Raw genomic sequence first — 20806 nt, 5'->3', positions numbered from 1 at the left:
TTCAGGCACTGAGATCTCTTTATTGAATGAGATGTGTAATGTAGCTCTATTCTTGTCACTGAGATTCTTGTTGAATTTCATTTTAGGTAGGGGATGATGATTTCACATCGCAGTAGCTAAAATCATGTTCATAAACTAGATCCTTATGAGAGACTTCATCCAAGTGTGGCTCAGGAACTGTGACAGTATTCCACATGGTGTTCTTCCCCATGGTTTTATGTAAGAGTTCTCTCATTCTCCTGTTTTCTTTGGATGTGGATTCCCAAATGATTTCAAGTTCCCCTTCCACTTTCCTAGAAAGAAACAGAAGAGAAAAAACTGATTTTAAAAATACTTGTCACCAGTCCATAATTACAGTATAAGTAAATTGGAAATTTCATGTATTTAAATGTTTGAAATAACCTGACTGGAACTGGTTCCTATTTTGTTTTTTAAAAAGCCCACTAAATGAAGTGTTAGGATATGATCAGGAAATAATCTGGACCCGTGTAACAAGTTGGATTGAGATCCAGGTACCACGACTGGCTCTGCCCCCTGAACGGGGACCTGCTGTGACTGCGGTTCTGCTCCAACAGGTGGGTCTGTCCCATGTGCCCTTCTGCCAGGTGCCAGGAGGTCTCCATCTCTCCACAAACAGGCTGAAAATGTCTGATCAAAGTGAGTTGTGCTCAGCTAGTGCCTCATTGTGGACATAAAACAGCAGTGCTGTAAATTTGTTCTTTTTTTGGAGGGGAGGCAAAGACAGTTCAGGGACAGTCCTTAAGGCATTACAACCTTATGGGCCCACTTCTCTGCCCAAGCATAATGAATTATTTACAGCATCTCACAGAATCACCTTGGTTGGACAAGACCTTAAAGATCACCCAGTCCAACCTCAACCTAACATTGGCTAGTCTTTAACTAAACCATAACCACAAGTACTCTGTCTGTACTAGTCTTTAAATACCTCCAGGAATGGTGACTCCACCAGTACCCTGGGCAGCCTGTTCCAATGCCTGATAACCCTCTCAGTGAAGAAATTCTTCCTAACATCCAATCTAAACCTCTCCTGGTGCAACTTGAGGCCATTACCTCTTGTCCTGTCACTTGTAACTTCATTGAACATATGGATCTCCACCTCTTTACAACCTCCTTTAAGGTGGTTGTAGAAAGCAATAAGGAAAAAGGTTATTTTTCAAACACCATATCTAACCTAATTTAATAGTGTAGTGTATTTCAGTGACAGATTTTTTTTAGCAAGTTATATTTGGTTAAGGTTAAACTCTTCAGTTTCCCCTGGCTTGCTTCCCCTAGTATGTCAAAATAGAAAATAATCAGGAAGCCATGATCATTTGAAGTGGGAAGCTGTTGCATAGAAAGTGAACACACAAATGTTAATGACTTTTCTAATGCAGTCACTTCAAGCCAATACCTGAAGAATTTGATAGAACTAGACCTTTACACAAACTGCCATGAATACCAGGTTCTACAAATGAGAAATTGATGCAAAACACTGAAGTCTTGAGATGAAATGCTGTCAGGCTACACTTCTGGGAAAAGGTGTATACCAGAAAATACATAAGCAATACTTCTTTCAGAGCCTTTTATGGTCTATTGAGAAGCAATCTCTCCTTTTTGAAACACCAAAACTGTAGATTATTTTCTCACAAAGTGTATTTCTCCTTAAGCCAGCAGTATCTAATACTACCAGTTACTCCTACATGCTTCACAATGCTTTGCAAAGGCACTTACTGTTCTCACCCTCCACAAGCCATCCTGAGTTTCACCCATTGGTTGACTCTGACCCTTTGTATTGTGATCTTGGAACATTGTCAGCTTGTTGCTTTGTTTTTAAATGAACTTCTGTGTCGTGATAGGAACAAAACTCCTGCTCTCTGTTGCCACTTCTCCACAATTGGAGTTTGTGAACAGTCTGCACAGCACTCTTGTGTTCCAATAGTAATTTATAAGATCTTAATCTGGTTTATCCTTATTGTAGTGCAGAACATTACCCAGGCTTTATTTCATCTACTAAGTTGTAAAACCTGAGACTTTTTTTAAAAGACTGTTTAATTCTTAATGCTTGTATGAGCTGGAGCCAGAGACAATTTGATGAATGGGGTGCTCATTTCCAGTCCGTATGTTCAGTTCAATGGCAACTGCGTTCATTTGAGAAAAAATAGTTCAGAGAGTTAAGTTACTGAAGTGCCCACGTGGTTAAAATTATTTCAGTAGGAAGGAAACTGATACCTTTACAGGTAGTGATGTATCTGAACTCTTTGTATAGGATTAATTTTTAAATAGCGCTGAGAGATGCAGAGTCTGAAGTGCTCCCTGACTCTGCTTTGGAATGAGCAGTCAAAGCTCATGTTGTTTAGGAAGCACTGCAGCTGCCCCTGGCTTTGCACACAGTTTACTGCAGTAATAGGAAGTCTTTTCAGTGATTTTTTTCTTGACACTAACATTTCCTTGCTTCTACTTCCCCAGGCAGTGGCCCTCACTACCCTTCTCTTGCATTTTTCTGGATCTCACCAGGAACTCCCTCAAGCTCTGCAAAGCATTACTGTCCTTGACTATGACTGATGTGACTTTACCCTATAAAGATCATCACTTGCTATTTCATTGTGCCCACAACAGCTGGTTCACCTCTTCAAACAAGTCTTTTTGACATTTGGCATTTAAATCTAGATACATACTCCACAATAAATAAGTCCTGTTTCCAGATGGTTTTAGGCAAAAAAAGCACATTAAGTTGGTTTCTCAGAAATGTAGGCTGTTGTTACTTAAATGAGTAAAAGCAAGAAATACACTCAACCTAATCTAGCAAAATGTAAGGTTTTATATTTTGTTGAGAATAAGCAAAATACCAATGCTGTAGTGATGTTTGAAGATGAAAAACAGGAGGTCTGAAAGCAGATTGTTCTTTACAGAAGACAGAGCTTTCTGCCTTTGCTGAAATAAATTAATTCAGCCTTTAATCTATGAAAATCTTACGTGGGCTGCTGGCTCAAGAATTAATTTCTAATAGTCTGTATCACAAACATCAACAGTTTTTATCATGGTTAAAATTTCTATGTAACCTTACAGATAAGACACCTCTTCTCTTTTCCCTGTGCATGGCTGCAAAGCTTTTCTACTGTTGGCCTTCTTCTGAGGGCAAAGTAAGGCAGATTCACTACTAAGGCTTTCAGACCTACAGGTCACATCCAAAGTACAGCAGCTATAAATATCTCAATGTAATGCTCCTCTGCAGAAGACTTATCTAGTAAGATTGCTCTGTAAACAATACAGATGTCATTATCAGCTGCCTGAAGAACAGAAAATAATACTGCTTTCTCATCAGTTGATTTAGGCAAGAGGTTGCTGTGAGTTCCCAATATTCTCTAACAAAGGCTGTAATTATTTAGAAGGCTCTGCAGAACAGCTTCTAGAAAGGTAAAATTTGCATATCTTTAAATTATTACATCTATACGCATTTATTTTGGAACCAAGTGGAAACATTCTGTTCCCTGACATGAAGTGGGTAAGTGGTGCAACCCCTGGTTTTTGTCATCGGGTGACAGATGATGCAGGAGGGCAGAAAATTCTGAAGGAAAGTCACCTTTTGTAACATCTTACGAAACCCATGTTCATCTGGATGTAGACGTGTCAAAAAGCAGAATGAGAGAATAAACAACAATGAGGAAGCAGATGAGTATCACTGCTATGCAAATACCTAAGCAAACGTTACTTCTGGACTGCTGTGATGTGCAGTAATGCTGCCTGTGGGCACGCTGGTCCTGGGCCGTGTGCCATGGCAAGAGGGTTCTGACCTGTGATCCTTCAGGTTTGCTTTAGTCCTGTTCAAGGTTATCAAAGTGGGGCTGTTTATCTCTGATGCAGTGTCTTGCTGAAAGAACTGCTGTTTCCAGACCTGAGGTGGTATCTTTTCCTTGTTTGACAAGAAAACTCATCACCAACAATAGATACAGTAAAATTTTATTATAAAGAATTTCATGGCAATAGCTAAGTCAGACTGGTGTGACTTCCTAACTCCACTATTACAAAACTAAATGCAAGAGCAAACCCAAATATATTTAAAAGTTTTCTTTTCTGTCTTCACCCACTTAGAGTAGGTGAAGCACTTAAAGAGTGCTTTTGGTTAGACTGACTGTGGTCAGTGCCTTAAAAATAACTTAATTTGCTTTAGTCTTCCTAAAGAGAAATACAAAATCAGCTATCCAAACAGTCAGCATACCTTCAGCTAAATTTTAAATTAAACTGGCTTTCCTGCTTAAATGTGGCATGTTACTTCGATTTTCGTTACCTAAACACTGAAATTAGATAACCTAATACACGATGTATATATTCTATGTGTTACCTGTAATGTTTATACAAATATTTTGAATGGAAAGATTTTCAGCTAGACAGTTTTCTTGATTATAAATTTACTCCATAAACAGTTAGTGGAAATAAATGTAAATATTTGCTACTGTCCTGGCACCAGTGACTTCAGTTGTCAGGTGGCAGATTACTACTAACAGTATCTAAACTACAAATAGTCTTTCCTTTCTTACACATTTGACTGTGTGGAGGAAAAGGAGAGAGAAAATAATAAGCCCTATACAACCATTTTTCTTCATCCTCATACCATTAACTGGATTATTTTGTAGCTCCATGTGCAGATCTTGCTTCTTTAGAATCAGTTGAAAGTATTAATTTTGTGTGCTTACTGAAGGAAAAATTAATCAATTCAGACTGAAGAGGAAAATGTTATTTAGTATAACTTCTGTATGCAATGTGTAATCACTGGACACAGCTGTGTGATGTCATCTCATTTCCCTGGTTTGGGGCTAAAAAGGTAAATTCTGAATGATCCACATTATGGAATTTGAACTGTGCTCTATCCTACATTGAAATAAACCTCTTTATTTAACTAGTTCTTCTCTACAACAAAAATTGTAACATGAGCCCAGAGGTATGAAAAGCACTTAATTAGTTAAAAATCCTGAATAAGTATTTCCAGAGAAATGTGGAATAGTCAAAATAGTTTTCTCATACATCAATTTCAGATGTAGTGGGATGTTCACTGTACAATTCCCAGATATAGTCACAGCTGTTCAACAGCACTGTATCAAGTAATTGAGAGGAACTGTGCTGATACAGCCTAGATGATACCAAGTCCTCTTTTTCTATTCTCTTTAAATCTCTTTCCCAATGGCAGAGATGACTTTTCTACTTCAGTGGGAGAGTTGGACTAGATGATCTCTAGAGGCTCCTTCCAACTCTTAACAATTCTGTGATTCTGTGACTTGCAAAATTACTTGTTTTATTACCTCTCTTCAGTTGTAAACGGTTTTTCCTGTATGCTGATAACATTGATGTGCTATGAAGCTTTCCACTACCAGAGGGCAAAAGTACCTTTAAAGGACTCTATATTAAAAGGGTATTTCAACACTGACAGACACAATTTTCTGTAAATCAGTTAAATTATCTTCTTTTTACTATGCATGTAGCCAATCTATGTCACTTATCAGCAGAAAAGTAGATTCAAAAGGAAACCCATCACATGAATACTTATTACATTCCTTTAATTTCCTACTACGCTGAAAACTGTTGAGGGGTGTGCAGGAGAAAGTGTTGAGCTTTCAGCAGAAGATGCTGTTCAGTAATTAACCTGGATCTTGATTTATAGACACCACCCCCCAGTCACTGAAGACTAGGTTCAGAGTGACATTCTTCTTAAGAATAAGTGTAGTCATCCAGAATAAATTCCTCCTTCAAAAGGTATGTTTTGGAGCTGGGAAGGATGGAATTAAGAGGACCATTTCAGTATAAATAAAACATGAGTGAGAAAGGATACCCAGAATATGCCACGTGAGGCTTGGGGCTGTGTGCAGTTGCCTCCCTCACCCTGTTCCCCATCAGATCTTGCTGGATTTCTTCTGCCCTGGACTGACTGACCTTTTCTGCTGCAGCACTTCATCAAGGGCTTCCTGTCTGTCTTGCAGCAGATACTGGAGGTGCTTCATTTCTTGCTGGTACTGAGCAGTCTTCCCGGCAAATTCTTTCTCCTGCTCAATCATTTTGAGACTGATATCTCCAAGCTTCCCAGCTGCTTTTTGTCTATACACCTGGAAGATTTAAAGGTAGTAGGAAAAATACGATTATAGAAGAAGAATCACTTCATGTTTTAAAGTATCTTGCTGCTTCACGTAAGGTTTTTTCTCTTCAGTCAGGCAGAAGTTATTTGTGGCTAATTGGTAATATAACTAAATACATTGGTCTAATCTCAAAAACAAGAAATCATCTTTGTGCAAAGTGATTCTGCCTTCTGAAATAACTTCCCAATTAAATTTCATAAGCATGTGAGGAACTGAAAAATACGGCTTGTGTATGGTAACACACTTCTACATCCTGCTGCTGTTAACAACAGGTACTATTCAATTTTTTTTTTTCCTTGTGATTATAAATAGAACGCTTCAACTGTTTCTGTATCTGCAGAATGCAATGTTTGATACAGGCTTTGGGGATGGAAGCACCCTTAATAAACCTGTAAACTATTTAGTGAGGCTTTGAAGATACTGCTATTTATGTCTTGTTAATACAAAGTTTTATCTAAAGTGTTAACCACTAATGTTTTGTCTCCATCTGAACCAGAGCAGAAAGTCTGAGTGTTCCTTCTGGAGGGAGGAAAAAAAAGGCATTTTTAGGTATGTTCTGTAAGCTACATAATCCTTTCCATAAACCGTTTCCTTTTTAGCTCTTGTACAATGTGTCACTTTAGTTTCTTTTACTCAAAGTAATGGGATAGTGACAAATAGTGATAAATACCTGGAATTTTAGTAATTCAATATTTAAGGCTCCCTTCCACAAGTTTTTGGGTTTTGTTCCCTAGCTTTTCCCTGTCAGTTCTACAAAAAGAATTAGAAACCTGGGAGTTAATCATTCACATTGCTCAACTTCATAGATTTCCAAAGAAATTTTCAAGATGCAGAGTTAGATGCTTGTTAACGCTGTGAGAGGTTCCTTCTGAGCAGAGGCTTGGTCAGAGCTGGCCTAGAAAAGTGCAGAGTCCAGGAGAACAGCTGAACTTTCCAGCCCTGTCTGTAATGCCTCCTCAAGCTCTGGACCCAGAACCTGAAATGTTCTCTTTAGGGCAGGTGCCCATAGTCATTTCAAAGAACTAGAGGGAACTTACTCTCTAACATAAAAGGTTGATAAAGAAACCAGCCAGTGGAACGGGTATAATCAGTATTTTTTTTCTAGGGATCACTGATCATCCAGCTAGTGGGAGGAGGTCTGTGTGTTTTAAGCTGCTCTCTGCCTGAGAGTGTTCAAGCCTGTGACTCCTGTATATCCCACAGCCAGCTGAAGCTGTCACATATGCAGAATGGTTGCAGAGTCAGTGGTACACAAAGGGCCAAAGTGCACCATGTTCTGACCTAACAATCAGGGCATGAAGTTAGATAAGGAGCGATACACAGTTCTGATCTTGCTCAGATTTATTATAACTAAGTCTGATTAAAATGCACAAGCTATCTCAGCAGAACTTCAGCAGCATGGGTGAAGAGTGCTGCGACTGCTCCATATGTGGCTGTGGGAGCCAGGCCAGGTTGGGGTGGTTCTGGGTATAGTGATGTGCAGCTGCTGGCACTTCCAGATCCTTCACAACAGGCTACTACCTTGGAATTGTTCAAGAAAGCCTTCTATTAATTTTCTCTGAAGTGAAGTAGACAGCAGTGAGCAGACTGGTGCTAACTCACAGCTGGAAGTAGTAATAATTCAGCAGTGGGCACTGAAGAGGACATAACTGACACTCTTCTAAAGTAAAGTGTCAGGAAGGTATACTCCTGGACACCATAATTCCTCTACACCGTGTGTAGTGAATTAGAAACTGGAAATTGGAGAATTCTGGATAGAAAGCCAACAAAACATTATTTCTACAAACACAGGCTCCTGGCCATGATCCATGAATTACGTGGTCCCGAGATCCCTGTTGAGGCAACAGGGCTATTTCCTATCAATCATGTATTGGTTTTCTCCCATCCTCTACCAGTAGATAGTATAAATGAGACTAATCAAAGTACAATCTGAAGAAAGCTGTCTGACCATTGCTATAAAAAGTGTTACAATTCTGATCCTGACAGAACAGCCTTACTCTCACAGTAATGGGAACCCTGATTAACTTTTTACTGGGTGTTAAGGAACATTGCCACTTGTCTCTCAACTAAGACCTTTTAAAATACATGAAGATTACAGACAATTGTCTTCAAGACCACAGTAAATAAACTTCCTTATTTGCAGATTGATACTGGCACGCAGAGGAAAGAGAAACAGTTAGAAAATAAACTAATTAAAGGGAAAAGCTGTTTATGCCAGAGAAACTTTAACACTGTATGTCCAAAGGTATGAGATAGTTGTGTTTGTACAGGAACTGCTTTGACAAAAACTTATCTAGTATTAAATAAACAGAACTGTAAGAATGACATTGTTCAGGAAGTGTCAAGAATAAACCTTTAATACTTCTTCTCTTTGCCAAGTAGCAATTTTGTGCTCTCCATGCAATAAATAGCAAGATGGTAGGGAAAAAATGAAAGCCAGCCTGTTTTGTAAATTTGCATTAAAATGAGGGGAGTTTACAATGGGAGATACTAAGTACCTCCAGTATAAAGGTTGTTTCTACCTATTTTTACTAAAACCTTATCATTGACAAAATCATAATAAAATGAGATTCACAATCCATTAAACAATTTGTTATAATTTGGCTTCTTTTGGACAGGTGTGTCTAATGTAAGGATTAATTACACTTGCACTGAAGGAGAGGGAAGGGTGCCTGATGAGAAACTGAAGTGCAATATCTGTTATCAGAGATGTACTGTTCAGTCATAAGCCCAAAGTGTTGTCTTCCCAGAATTTGTGTGAGATGTTCAGCTAAAATACTTGATGTGGGAGATGGATCTCCCTGCCTTAGCTGTCCCTTTTGCAGCCATTAGAGCTGCACGAAGATGAAGAACTCCCCAATGCTACAAAAACTGTCTAAGCTCATATTAAAAGATGAATCAGCATGGAATTCTGACTGTTAAGAAGTAGTTTCAACAGCAAAAAAACAGCTTACTTAAGTTCTTTGCATGAATCATCCAACTGCTTAGTAATTACAATTATGGAAGTACAGAGAGACTCCCCAAGCACTCCCATTCAAAGTACTCTCTCCAGTTATTTTGCTGACCACGGCACTGAGTCAGTACCTCTGAAGTTCTCAGAGTCACCTGGACCAAGACCTCTTTTCAGAGCTAGCCAGCGTGCCCAGAATACTGGTATGGCTGCTTGGATTTCTTTACTTAGGTTCCCTCCCTCTTGGCATCTACTAGTGATTCAGAAGGTGACACTGTAGGTGGTGTGTGTCTGTGAGTTTTGTTCCTCCTGTCACACATGGCTTCTGCCAGTGGGTCTGCCACGGAATTTGTAACTGCTTTTCACAAAGCTGATGCAGTGTTTTATCAATTTTGGTAAAGTTTTAGCTGAACCATAAAACAGCTTCATTGCAGACTTGAACTTTTATGGACAACTAAAAATGAATATAGTATGACATACCTATTTTTTTTGTTAAAGCACAATAAATAACTTGTGTGAATACTGGCAAAATTATAACATAGTGCTGTAGTTTTTCTTTTACTAAAGATGGAAGTTACTACTGCCTGTTACTTAGGGAACATAGTGTGTTAGATCATCATCTCATTAACTGCAAATAGAACAGGTATTCTAAGGCTATATTATTTAAAAACAAAAACAACTAAGCCACACCCTGTATTTTTATCAAAGATGTTATCACTGTTTTTAAAAACAGATAGAGATCAGAAATTCGGTGTGTATGACCTGAATATGTGTATTTATGCTATTTGATACTGCTGTTATTTTCTGAATTTTGGTTGTACTGAAAACCTAGAAAACATTTTTCACAATTTCCTTCACAAAATTTATTTACAGTAACTGCTAAATCCCAAACTAAAAATGGGCATTTATGAGAATAATTTTTAATCTGCTACTTAAGCATAGAAATATAAAATATGTAATAAAGCTTTGTATATAAATACCTACATGGTTTTGGGTTTTACTGTAGCAATAGCCTGTTACTTAGCTTTGAATACTTTCACAGTGATTCTGTGTTTAACAGATCTGCTAGACCTTGTTTTATTTTGAGGCTTCTCAATGCAATAGAGAAAAGCACAGGATTTTTGTTTATTTCTTTTCTCTAAAATAATCCATTAACAGGAAGAGCTCTGGACCAGAAGACCAGATCCACTTCTATGTGCAACGCATAAACTGACCTGATTCAGAAGGAAGTGAACTAACAGGAATGGAGTTGCCAGGTTTTTGCATGACCACTGGCCAGAGAGTGTGTGCCATATGTTTTGAGTGAAGATTGGCTGCCCCACCTGCCCTTCCTTCCTTCCTGGCCTCAAATAATAATTGCAGTGATGTGAAGGAAGCCCCAAAGAATCTTTTGCCACAAGCATGGTGCATCTAACCTGTAACATGGTTTTAGATGAGCTTGTGCCTGCTGAGATATGAGGCAACAAATTCACCAACAGGGAAGCATAAGATACCTGGTTATGTCTAAGAAGTAAAAAATACAGACTCACAGTGTAGGCACTTGTAAGTAACTCAGACGTGTAGGCTAGCAGCTTTTCTTTCATCATAGGCCAAGAACTGTATGCTCTCATTGACAAGATATAATTAGTATTTCTTATCTTGTATCTCACTGAAATAGCTGAAGATGGCTAAAAGCCAATGCAAAACACCCCTTTCTAAGATAAGAAATAGCGTGACACATGAATAATAGTTCTGTCACCCTTGAAATGAATGCATTTTAAATGTGATTATCACTGGAGACAGATTACACCTAAATACCTCCTAAGAGATTTGTCCTGTAACTGGACACACAGTGCAGTTGCCCAATTTGTGATTTCCTGAAGCAGCTGATAGTAGTACTCCTCCAGCTGCTATCATCAGACTAATGAGACCTCCAATCTATCTTATTCAACTAAGTAGGAAATCAGTCATCTTAAAACTGCTGTTCAAGTTTCATAGTTGTTAGCATTGTGCATGAACTGTGGGGGCAAACACATTCCAAGTTAAGAATCCTTTTGCCTTTCCACATTGACGAAATTTTTTATCAGCAGTACCTGAAAAAGCAGTGTGTGCAATATGGCTCATCCTCTATGCAGCACTGCATTATGTTACTGGGATTTTGAGTCTTGTGACTAAAAAGAAGCCAACTAAAATTAAGACAATGTATGTAAACTTATAAAAATTTTTTTTTATATGTAAAGAAAAAGAATCCCTGTAACTTTTCATAAATCACTGAAGAGAACAAATGAATATTAGTTCTTTTTGGAAAAGTGGATTACCTGCCTGGAGGTGTATAGGAAATTAAGGGGTTTCCAGCAAATAAATAGAAGATACTACCTTTTAGCAAAGTTCAATTAATATGATAAACGAGTAGATGATACTTTAAGGTGTTTTGTGACTGTTAAACCCTCTACTTTGCTATAAAAAAGTTTTGCAAGTAGATTAGTCTTTTGCTAAATAGAAACAGCAATATTTAAAAACTTTATTTACAGGCTTTCCTTTCTAATTTCCATTAAGAGCTGATGGGTTAAGAAGGTTTTTTTTTATTTCCCTTTGCACTTAAATTTCACAGCATGTACCGAGTGTCAATATTCTTAGTTTTATTTAAGTCCCTTCTCTATTCCTTATAGTAGTACTAGAACTATTCAGTTGCAGAAGAGCTGCATTTCAGGAGAATACAAGCCAATGTCTTGGTAGCAAAAATGTTTTATAAATTCAGATAGACATAAAAGAGGGTGAAAAATGGCTAAAAGATTTTTATAGTTGTGATCTGTATTACTTTAAATATATATATATAAAAAACAAGTCAGATGTCCTTTCCTTCCTTTTTTGGTGCTGAAGTAATTCCTTTTATGGTCAACTCAAAGATGTTAAAATACACGTTTCAAATGCATTTCACAGTTATAGTGCAGTCAGACACGATGCTTTGTATTTGTTTGAGCAGTTGTAAAGATAACCTATGATGTATTCTATAATTAGGCTCCATGTCTGAACATCCTCTGTGTTTCTAAAGCTCCTGTCCCATGGCCATATGGAAGTACTTAAAGGTAACTGTACAATTAAGATGTTTTTCATTCTTCCAAATCTAATTGTAAGGGACTTCAAGTCAAAGCATTAGTACAGCCTCAAAAAATGAGAGAGAATAATTGGGCTACACTACACAGCAAAAATTAAATACAAAAATAAAGTAATTTTAACTTATTTTTACACTAGTCCTAATTCTCCAGGTAATGATGTAAATGCAATGATCTGGCAGATATGCAAGGTACCAATATAGTGGAAAAAGACATTTCTGAAAACTACAGTGATTACCTGTTTTGTTCTTTAAAAACTCTCAATAAAATATTCCATAAATCTTTCATGAAAACGCTGACATAGATTAACTATTGACTTTTCTAATTAAAAAAAAAAATGTTTTACATAATATTTAGCTTGGAAATACTGCTTACCTTAACCTTTTCTTCCAGTCTTCCTAAGCGTAGACTGTCTTCTACTATTTTGTTGAGAACACCATGATTCTCATTTTCTAAACATTTGTTCTGTAAACATAGAGTACAGATAATGTAATCATTACTTTAGGGCAGATAAAATACATAAAGTGAGAAAGAAAAAGCTATTCTGTTTTGAGCTCCAATAGTCTGAAGAAACAAGATGGAAAAAGAATCCTGATAAATATTCTAATGATGGTTAATTAATAATTTCTCAACTGACGGTGAATACTATCTCACTAACAAAATAATACCTTGAAACATTTTAATTCTGATCCATAGCTACTGAGACTGTAAACCAAACCAATTCTGCATATTTTTCTACAGAGGAATGTATGTATATGTAGGGATCCCTTTGGGATGCATGAGACTCATCCTTCTGGGTCTGATTTAGTAGTCTGCTCTCAAAAGAGCCCTTGAAATTGGCACAGGTTCAGGCAAGGAATCTGAGTTGTGGTGTTGGAAACGCTTCTGTCTTGTGACTCTTTCCATCATTTATAAGCACTACGTTCTCCCTAAAACATAAAAAGTAATCGAAACAAACACTCCATAAGCTGTAAGCAATGAAATAATTTTAAAACTAAAGAGCTTTCAACTGCTAAATCCACTGAAAGCATTCCAGAGAGAAACAACCAGGTTTTAGGATTAGCTATGTCTGACCACCTTGAACTACTAAAACTTGAGTTGTTCCAAAGCTGTCAACCAGCCTTGCAAAAAGCTTGTAACTTCCAAAAATGAGCAACAATGTGCATGTGCTTCCACAGTAGAATGTCCATACAGGTCACTTCAAGGATAGTAGTTTACTTTTAGATTCAGAAACACATAGTAAAAATTTATGATGGCACGCTATTTTTAAATACGTGTAGCTTCAATAACTGAAGCCAATCTCTAAAAACAGATTAAAAATTATTTTAAACTTGATATATACCACTACAGACTGCAATGCTGATGTGAGTTAAGGCTTAATTATGTTATCTCCAGAAATTAGGGAAGTTGTTATAACCACTCTTCTGGAAAATAACCTTTTGCTGCTCCTGTTCTATTTGCAAAGGTCTATTTAAATAGCTAAATCTTTATACTGAAATTATATCTTTCTTTTTTGGTAATGCAAATTAACAATAAATTGTGCTAGTAGGATGATAATTGTGTGAACTATCAAGCTATATTAATTATTTAAAGGTAATTACAAAAATAGTCAGATGATCACGTTCCTGAGCTATCTTGTCCACCAAGCCAATAAGGTTTGTTAGATAGTGATGGGTTATCATTTCTTTTTCTGTTGCTTCCTCCAACTGCAGTTCCAAAAGACCTATTTTCTTCTTTAATTTCCTATAAAATTAACAGAAAAAGGAAAATCTTCAGGCTGGGAATTAACAACGGCATTAAAAGCACTTGCACTGCATGTTCAAATCAACTTGTAGTGGTCTCAAACAATCTAATATATTGCATATAAAATCACAGAACTTAGCAGTTACTTTACAACCAGGCCTTCATATGTGACCAAGATGTGTTCAGGAAATGTGTTTTTTCTGTAATAGGTAGAAGTCACACATTGTGGGGTGTCAGGCAGTATTTTTACAGATATTTGTGCTGTTATTTTTAGAAATGTAAGTATTTCCACATGAGGAAATGAGAATGTGATATGACCTGTTTGTCTTCTGTGTCTTTTCCATCTCCGTTTCCAGGATCTTTTTGTCAGCCATGAAGTTATTTTTCTCTAAACACAGTTTCTTGTTTTGAGCTTGCAGTGCTGTGATCTTCCCCGTTAGCTCTTCCACCTCACAGCGCTGCTTCTCCTGCTCCTGTTGTAAATGGCTGCAAAAACCAACAGCTTAAGCATCACGTACAGACCTACCTCACTAAAAATCTAACTTATATAATAAGATACCCACGTTGCAGGTATGAAAAGATATGTTGAGAATTGCTTATTTTCAGTGGTGACATCAGAGAGGTATTACACTCTCATGACAAATCATAAATTAATCATAACAGAAACAAATTTATTCAAATGAATTCATCCTGACTGCACTTGAAATCAAATTATAAAAATAGCCTATATGGTTCAAATGTATTCCCCTCCTAATTTTTCTTCAAAGAAATTACCAGCAGTGCCAAAACAGAAGACCTCAATATTTCTCAGGAAAGCACTGTACCAAGAAAACAGTAACCTGTGCTCTCCTGTTCTTAAAGCAAACGTACACAATGTCTTGTCAAAAACACTACAGACTGTGCTGTGTGACAGCACTTTTGTGCTGCATTGTTTAAAAGCTGGATAAACATAGTATTTTTAGTTTAGAATGTCAGAATCCTTCAGACATTTTCCCAAAGACAGGAACAAAAGAATGAGAACATCTTCTGTAGAGCTGATAGAAGGAATTAAGATTTGATAAAACTTGTATTTTTCATGTTTTCTCTTTCACTATTTAAAAAAGGTACATGTAACAGTATGTACTCCATGGTAAAACATTTCTACTGATGTCTCTAGAGCTGGAATTCCAAATTCCTTCTGTAATTTTACTTGTCTATAAAAAGTGAGGCAGTATTTTTTAAATATTTCTTTACCTTTCTTTGTACTTTGGTAGTTGCCTTCACAGATTACCAGCCTAAGTTTCCATTTGCCTCCTACCTACAGAGGTATCTGTTAATGTGAATGCTCTGCAGAATTGTGTGCACCATGTGTGAACTCTTACCTTTTTAAATCATTCACCAAAGCAAAGTGCTCCTCTGCTGCTATTCTGCTATCCACTTTGGCTTTCAGCTCTTCACAAGTAGAACGCAAAGCTTCCAGCTGCCTCTGGTACTCTGCTATCTCTTCTTCCTGACTCCGTTTCTTATCTTCTAAGATTATTATCTGTTTAGTCAATTTTGAAGCTTTGGGAGGGAAAAACAACAAAACCTGGGTACAGCAAAACTAATTCCATCACCGAGTGAAACTCCCAACTAAACTGTTCGTTCCTGTTTGTTCATAGCATTATGTAACAGTGGATTTGCCAGTTTGTTTTGTATTTTAAGTTTGTCTTGGGAATGTACCAAAACTTCAAGACTACTTCTTTTCAGACCTACAAGGGCTTTTCAGGGCTAGCAACTCAAGCACTTTACCTTCTTGAACATGTTGCCTGTGACTGTCTTTTGCTTTAGCTTGTTGAATTTCAAGCTGCTCCATCAACAATCCATTTTCTTCCAAGACCAGCTTGGCCTGAGTTTGCAGCTGCTGCCTGCAATGACAACTGGCTTAGAAATAAAATATAATTCAAATATTGACTTGTTTCCAAAGGAAAAAAAATTAACTGATTTCCAACAGTGTAAACTTATGAAATAGTGTTTGAACCTCTTTAATAATCTGAAAACCCTCACTGAAAGCAATGTCAGAACCCAAGGTAAGCTTATAATATTTAAAATCTTTGACTAACTAAAGCAAAAATTCCCCACAGAAAGAAGGAAAAATATGTTTGTGTGATTTCAAATTCTAGCATCAAAGAATGGTCAAGGCTGGCAGGGACCTCTAGAGGTCATCTGGTTCAGTTCCCCTTCTCAAGCACGGGCACCTAGAGCCAGCTGCCTAGGATAGGATTTCCATCTACTTGGCTTTTATCTCTGGAAAAATAATGCCAGTGTGTTTTCTGGGCCTGAGAAGAAGATGGGTGTTTAAACTGAACTATCCTGAGCAAAGAACTTAACTCTCTGCTTTATAACTGGTATTAATTCTACTTTCAAGAAAACCAATACCAGGCATTCTAATGTTAACAAAAGCTTAAGAAACTATTTGTTATTCTAATAATATCTTATACATTTAAGAAGTGTTAGCCAGCATGCAAGTAGAAATTAAACGTCAGATGATATCACATGAATTTAAATTCAAGCATTTAGCAAAATAAGACTCACTACCAAGGTTTTCTGATGAGAGTAACTAACCCAAATATATAAAAAAGTGCTTTGTTCCTGTGTGGCCTGACCTAGATAAAAATGCATCATATATCTAGATAGTGAGAGTTTCCTCTGCCACCAAAGGATATTCTGACATCACTGGCATATTCCAACTATTAGTAGAAGTGTGAAAGTTAAGTGTGTAATCTGCAAGGTCTGAGGCAGAATTGCATGGGCTTCAGGTGCATGCATATTCACTATTTTCTCTTTGCTCCAAAATTATTTCAGGCATTGCAGATCAATATTGTTTGAACAAGATGTAACTTCCAAAACTATTAACTCTTCAGCAAAATTTAATTTTGCTTGAGGGGAACATAATTTTTTCCTTAAGATCTGTAATCTTAATGAATAGCTTTTACATTAATTTATATTAATATAACTTGCCATTCTGTAGCAGTAATGAAGTTATTTTTCTTTAATTGCTCATGCAGGTCTTCATTCTCCTTCACTAACTCTTCAACTCGTACTTTAAAATTCTTCATATCCTCCTGGAAGACAGACACATAAAATCCTTTAAAGGTTTTTGTTTCAACTTTTCCATCAACAAGAACTTATTTATAAATATACATGCCTGGGTGCCTTCTAATTCTTATGTTAACAGCATATTATTTCACTACTCACTTTAATTCAGATGTGCATACTTAACTTCTGAATTGCATCATCAATCTGGTAATATTTGATTAAAAATAATATAGGTATTTGAGTTGTGCCACATTTTTGTTTGCATTAAGCACATACCTAAAAAAATGAGTACCCATTCCTTTATGCTCATTCTGTAAATAACTAGAAATAAAATAAAACAGGCCTGTAACCAGAAGAGCACAGTGACCATAGTAAATTCTTTCTACCACTGACTGTGTTTATGGTTTACTCTGTTCAGAGAGCACAGGTCTTGTACATCTCAGTGTAGTGTCAGCTTCTACATCAGAACAGCCTGACAAAAACATACAAGCCAAGCAGGATAAGCTAGCACAACAACCATGCAGGCAAAAGTAAAACAAAGTCACTTAATTTTAGGAAAAATACAGATTAGATAAATCCCTTTTAAAAAATTCTGTAGATTTATCCCTTGCTTTAGTGTAGAAGTGTGCTTTCTTTAAATGGCTACTTGCCGCATGCTCAAGGTTTAAATCTTCCTTTTCTCTTATTCTGTCTTCGTATGCCAACAGAAGAGGTGACAAATACTTCATATCCAACTTGAAAAAAAAAACACAAAACAAAACCCCCAAACCATGTAACTCAATTGCAAAACATAATCTCATCAATTTTTTTTTTACTATTCCTCTTGCTATATATTGCTAGTTTTAAAAGTTATTTAGGGTTTTTGGTATATGCTTTGCAGACAAAGTGCAGGACTTAGACAAGCACACCTACCACCCTGTGCAAAATGATGCTGCAGAAGCACTTACACGAGCTGCTTCAGGAGCAACCTTTGGAAAGGACAAGGCTGGATGCTGTACTTGCACACTTCACTAAAAAGCTGCTATTACTTATCAGTATATGTAACATGGCTGAATGTGGATGCAAATTAATACAAAACCAAAATTAATACAAAACCAAACTGAAACACCACAGTGAATACAGCTGATAATAATCAAATTTAGCCCACATTCATTACTAAGTGGGAAAATAATTTTTACACTCAAACTTGCATCTTCAAAACTAAATGCATACGTATGTGATTCTTGGCTATGATAGCTAGAAAGAGCAGAAGGGGGACTTTCCTACTTCTGTTCTAAATATCATTGAGGAAGGAAAATTTAAGATGTGCTTAGCGTATCAAGGAGAAATTGTTTCACATATTACAGATGCATTCCATTTCAGAGACTATTTGCCTTCTATTTGCCAGAGGTTCATAGGCTACTAGTGAATCCATGACCATTCCTACTATCAGAATCAGTGAAATACGCTGTTTTCTTATAGTATCATCTTAAAAGTAATCACAACAGAAGATTAACAATTAAGAAAATTAAAAAATAAGCAACAGACCTTTAAGCAAACCATTTGCTAGACAATACTAAGTGAAAGTGGCATTTATGATTTTCAGGGTAACAGTACTTCTACTTAATTTGCAATCAGTAGCTCCAAGCTGGTGACTGTGTGCAGTCTGCAGCTTACTGAGAATTCAACTGGAGCAGCTCACATTCATTGCAAAGTTCTGCCCTACATCATTTTATGCAACAAATAAATGTTTATAACATTCTTCTAGTATGTGATAGCTCATCAGAGTAACTAAGCAACATTGTAAACATTTTGGGTTTAGTAAAGAAATTCTACTGCTTTACTTTGAAAGGAATTAACAGGTAAGTGAAAATCTTATTCTACTTACCAGCCATGGTGGTGGTGGTCCTTTCATGGGTAAACTTTTCAGTTTCAGATGCTAAAGTAGATTTTTTTTAAAAAGATACTGGAATTATTTCCCGCTTTTTGAAGCACCAACCAGTGTCCACTGTAGTTACAACTGTTGCCCCAACCAAGCTGATGTTTCTAATTACATGTTGCGTATGTAACACACTCAAAAAAGTCAACAAAACTGAAGTTCATTATCTTACTAATATAGAAGAAAGTCTAACTTCTTAAAGTTAGACTTAACAATAAATGTAATTTTACATTTCAGAAAAAGCCTGTGCCATCTGTAGACTCTGTGGCAAATCTGTAGAAAACAGTCTTAAAAACTCAAAAATGGATGAAAGGACAATGCAACATTTCAGTACAAACTGCCTTTATAACTAAAATTCTCACCTCTTCTTGGAACAATGGCCTGAATTTAGTTTGATAGCGACTTAATTCTACATTTAAACGATGGACTGTCATTTTCAAAGCATCATTTTCATCTACCAGTTCTTGTGCTTGTTGTCTGAGAGAAAGTAATTCTGTAGCCTCCTCTATTAAAACAAATATCCAACAATAATGTTCAATCAAAATTCCATAAATGCTCACAATAATTTGTTAATTGTAAGAAAAAAAAAAATCAATAAGCTACAAGCATAAGAGAATCGCTGTCAAAATAATGTAATGGAATAATCTCATGTAAAATTACTATAAAAAGACATTACATTTCAAACAACCAAGTAATTTTTTTCATTTTAGGTATTCCTTGACAAAATTTCTACAAATGTAGAAAATGCTGTTCAGAAACTACTTCTGCAGAGATGCTTGCTGAAATCAAGGACTGGAAACCTACTAGTGCAGGAATAGGTTTTAAGAAATTAGAAAAATCAAACAAGGTAACTACAGAACAGCTTATATTGAAATAATGTTCTCCCCACCTTCTCTACTTGACTTCTCTGCAGCTTCTTTAAGTCTTCTGTTTTCTTTTTCTAGTCTCTTCAGCTTGATTTGCTGTTGTTCCATTTGCTGTTTTGTCCCTTCACACTGTTGGGCCATAGCCTGGTATGCCTTGCTCAGAGACCAGTTTTCTTGTTTAAGTTCTCTGAGCTTTTCTTTAGTCACGTTTTCCTGTGCTTGCCTGGCCCGAATAGACACATCTGTAATGCCACAGGGCTATGTATTTAGATGGAATTCAGACTGGAGTAAGAGTTTTCAGCAAATTATAATTTTTTTCTAATATTAGCATTAAGTATGAGTCATAGTTTGTAAGCAATACATCAGCTCATAGCTCCCAGAAGGCCAGAGAGAATGAAAAAAGTGGATTTGGATAGACAGAGTGGAGTGGCAGCAAGTTCCCATCTTTTCCCTCAGAAACTGAAAATGTTCCTTCATTATTGGGCAAAGAAAGTGTCAGCACATCTCCCTCTCCCTAGTATGGGTGCCTAGAGAGGTGAGACAAATATCCACTGCAGTAAGCAAAGTGTATTTTTGTGTGTATTTTAATCACCTATGTAATGAAAGCTTTATCCTCCTTCCCCCCTGAACAGGCTTCAATAATCTGCTACTGAGTAGAAGTTACTTAACAGTCCTTACAAAAGTAAAATTTTAGACCATCTGCAAAATCTTGGATATATTGTTGCATCAGTAAGAATGGATGACACTTAAACATTTTTCTTTTCATCAGGATGGGCTAAGCAGCTTTCCTATTAAAGTGAAGGCTGAGATTCTACCCTTAGCATCAGACCTTTAAGAGCCACCATAATCTAAGAGCATACAGGTGTGAATATAACTTAGTACAGAACAGTTCTTTAGTATACGATATAAACAAAACCCCAGAATTGGTTTTGAAATACAGACTGATCTCTGTTATTGATTACATATATTTGTCATCAAATAGTATAATACTATAATTAGTATAATACTGTAATTAGTATTAATATATTGACATATATTTGTGTGTTTAGTATTACCTC

The 20806-nt window shown here is 36.6% G+C and overlaps 1 protein-coding gene across 5 annotated transcripts in view; it reads right to left on the bottom strand.

Annotated features, from left to right (window-relative positions):
* Positions 1-20806, bottom strand: part of CEP89 (centrosomal protein 89) — a 29172-nt gene continuing 8366 nt past the window's right edge. For 3 of the 5 annotated variants that reach the window (XM_051629321.1, XM_051629322.1, XM_051629325.1), the window contains 12 exons: positions 19772-19990; positions 19245-19387; positions 18832-18882; positions 17615-17698; positions 16883-16990; positions 15678-15789; positions 15269-15449; positions 14226-14393; positions 13766-13907; positions 12540-12629; positions 5923-6092; positions 1-293 (listed from right to left, as the gene is read on the bottom strand). In XM_051629321.1, coding sequence (XP_051485281.1) covers positions 83-293; positions 5923-6092; positions 12540-12629; positions 13766-13907; positions 14226-14393; positions 15269-15449; positions 15678-15789; positions 16883-16990; positions 17615-17698; positions 18832-18882; positions 19245-19387; positions 19772-19990 — 1679 coding nt within the window. In that variant the 3' untranslated portion in view covers positions 1-82. Of the gene's footprint in view, positions 294-3909; positions 5759-5922; positions 6093-12539; positions 12630-13765; positions 13908-14225; positions 14394-15268; positions 15450-15677; positions 15790-16882; positions 16991-17614; positions 17699-18831; positions 18883-19244; positions 19388-19771; positions 19991-20806 lie in introns of those variants that run through there. The other 2 variants (XM_051629323.1, XM_051629324.1) reach the window with 2 other exon arrangements.

The sequence above is a fragment of the Apus apus genome, chromosome 11, assembly GCF_020740795.1.
Source record: "Apus apus isolate bApuApu2 chromosome 11, bApuApu2.pri.cur, whole genome shotgun sequence".
NCBI lineage: Eukaryota > Metazoa > Chordata > Aves > Apodiformes > Apodidae > Apus > Apus apus.
The sequence above is the reverse complement of the archived record's forward strand: the minus strand, read 5'-3'. Positions and strand labels throughout refer to the sequence as shown.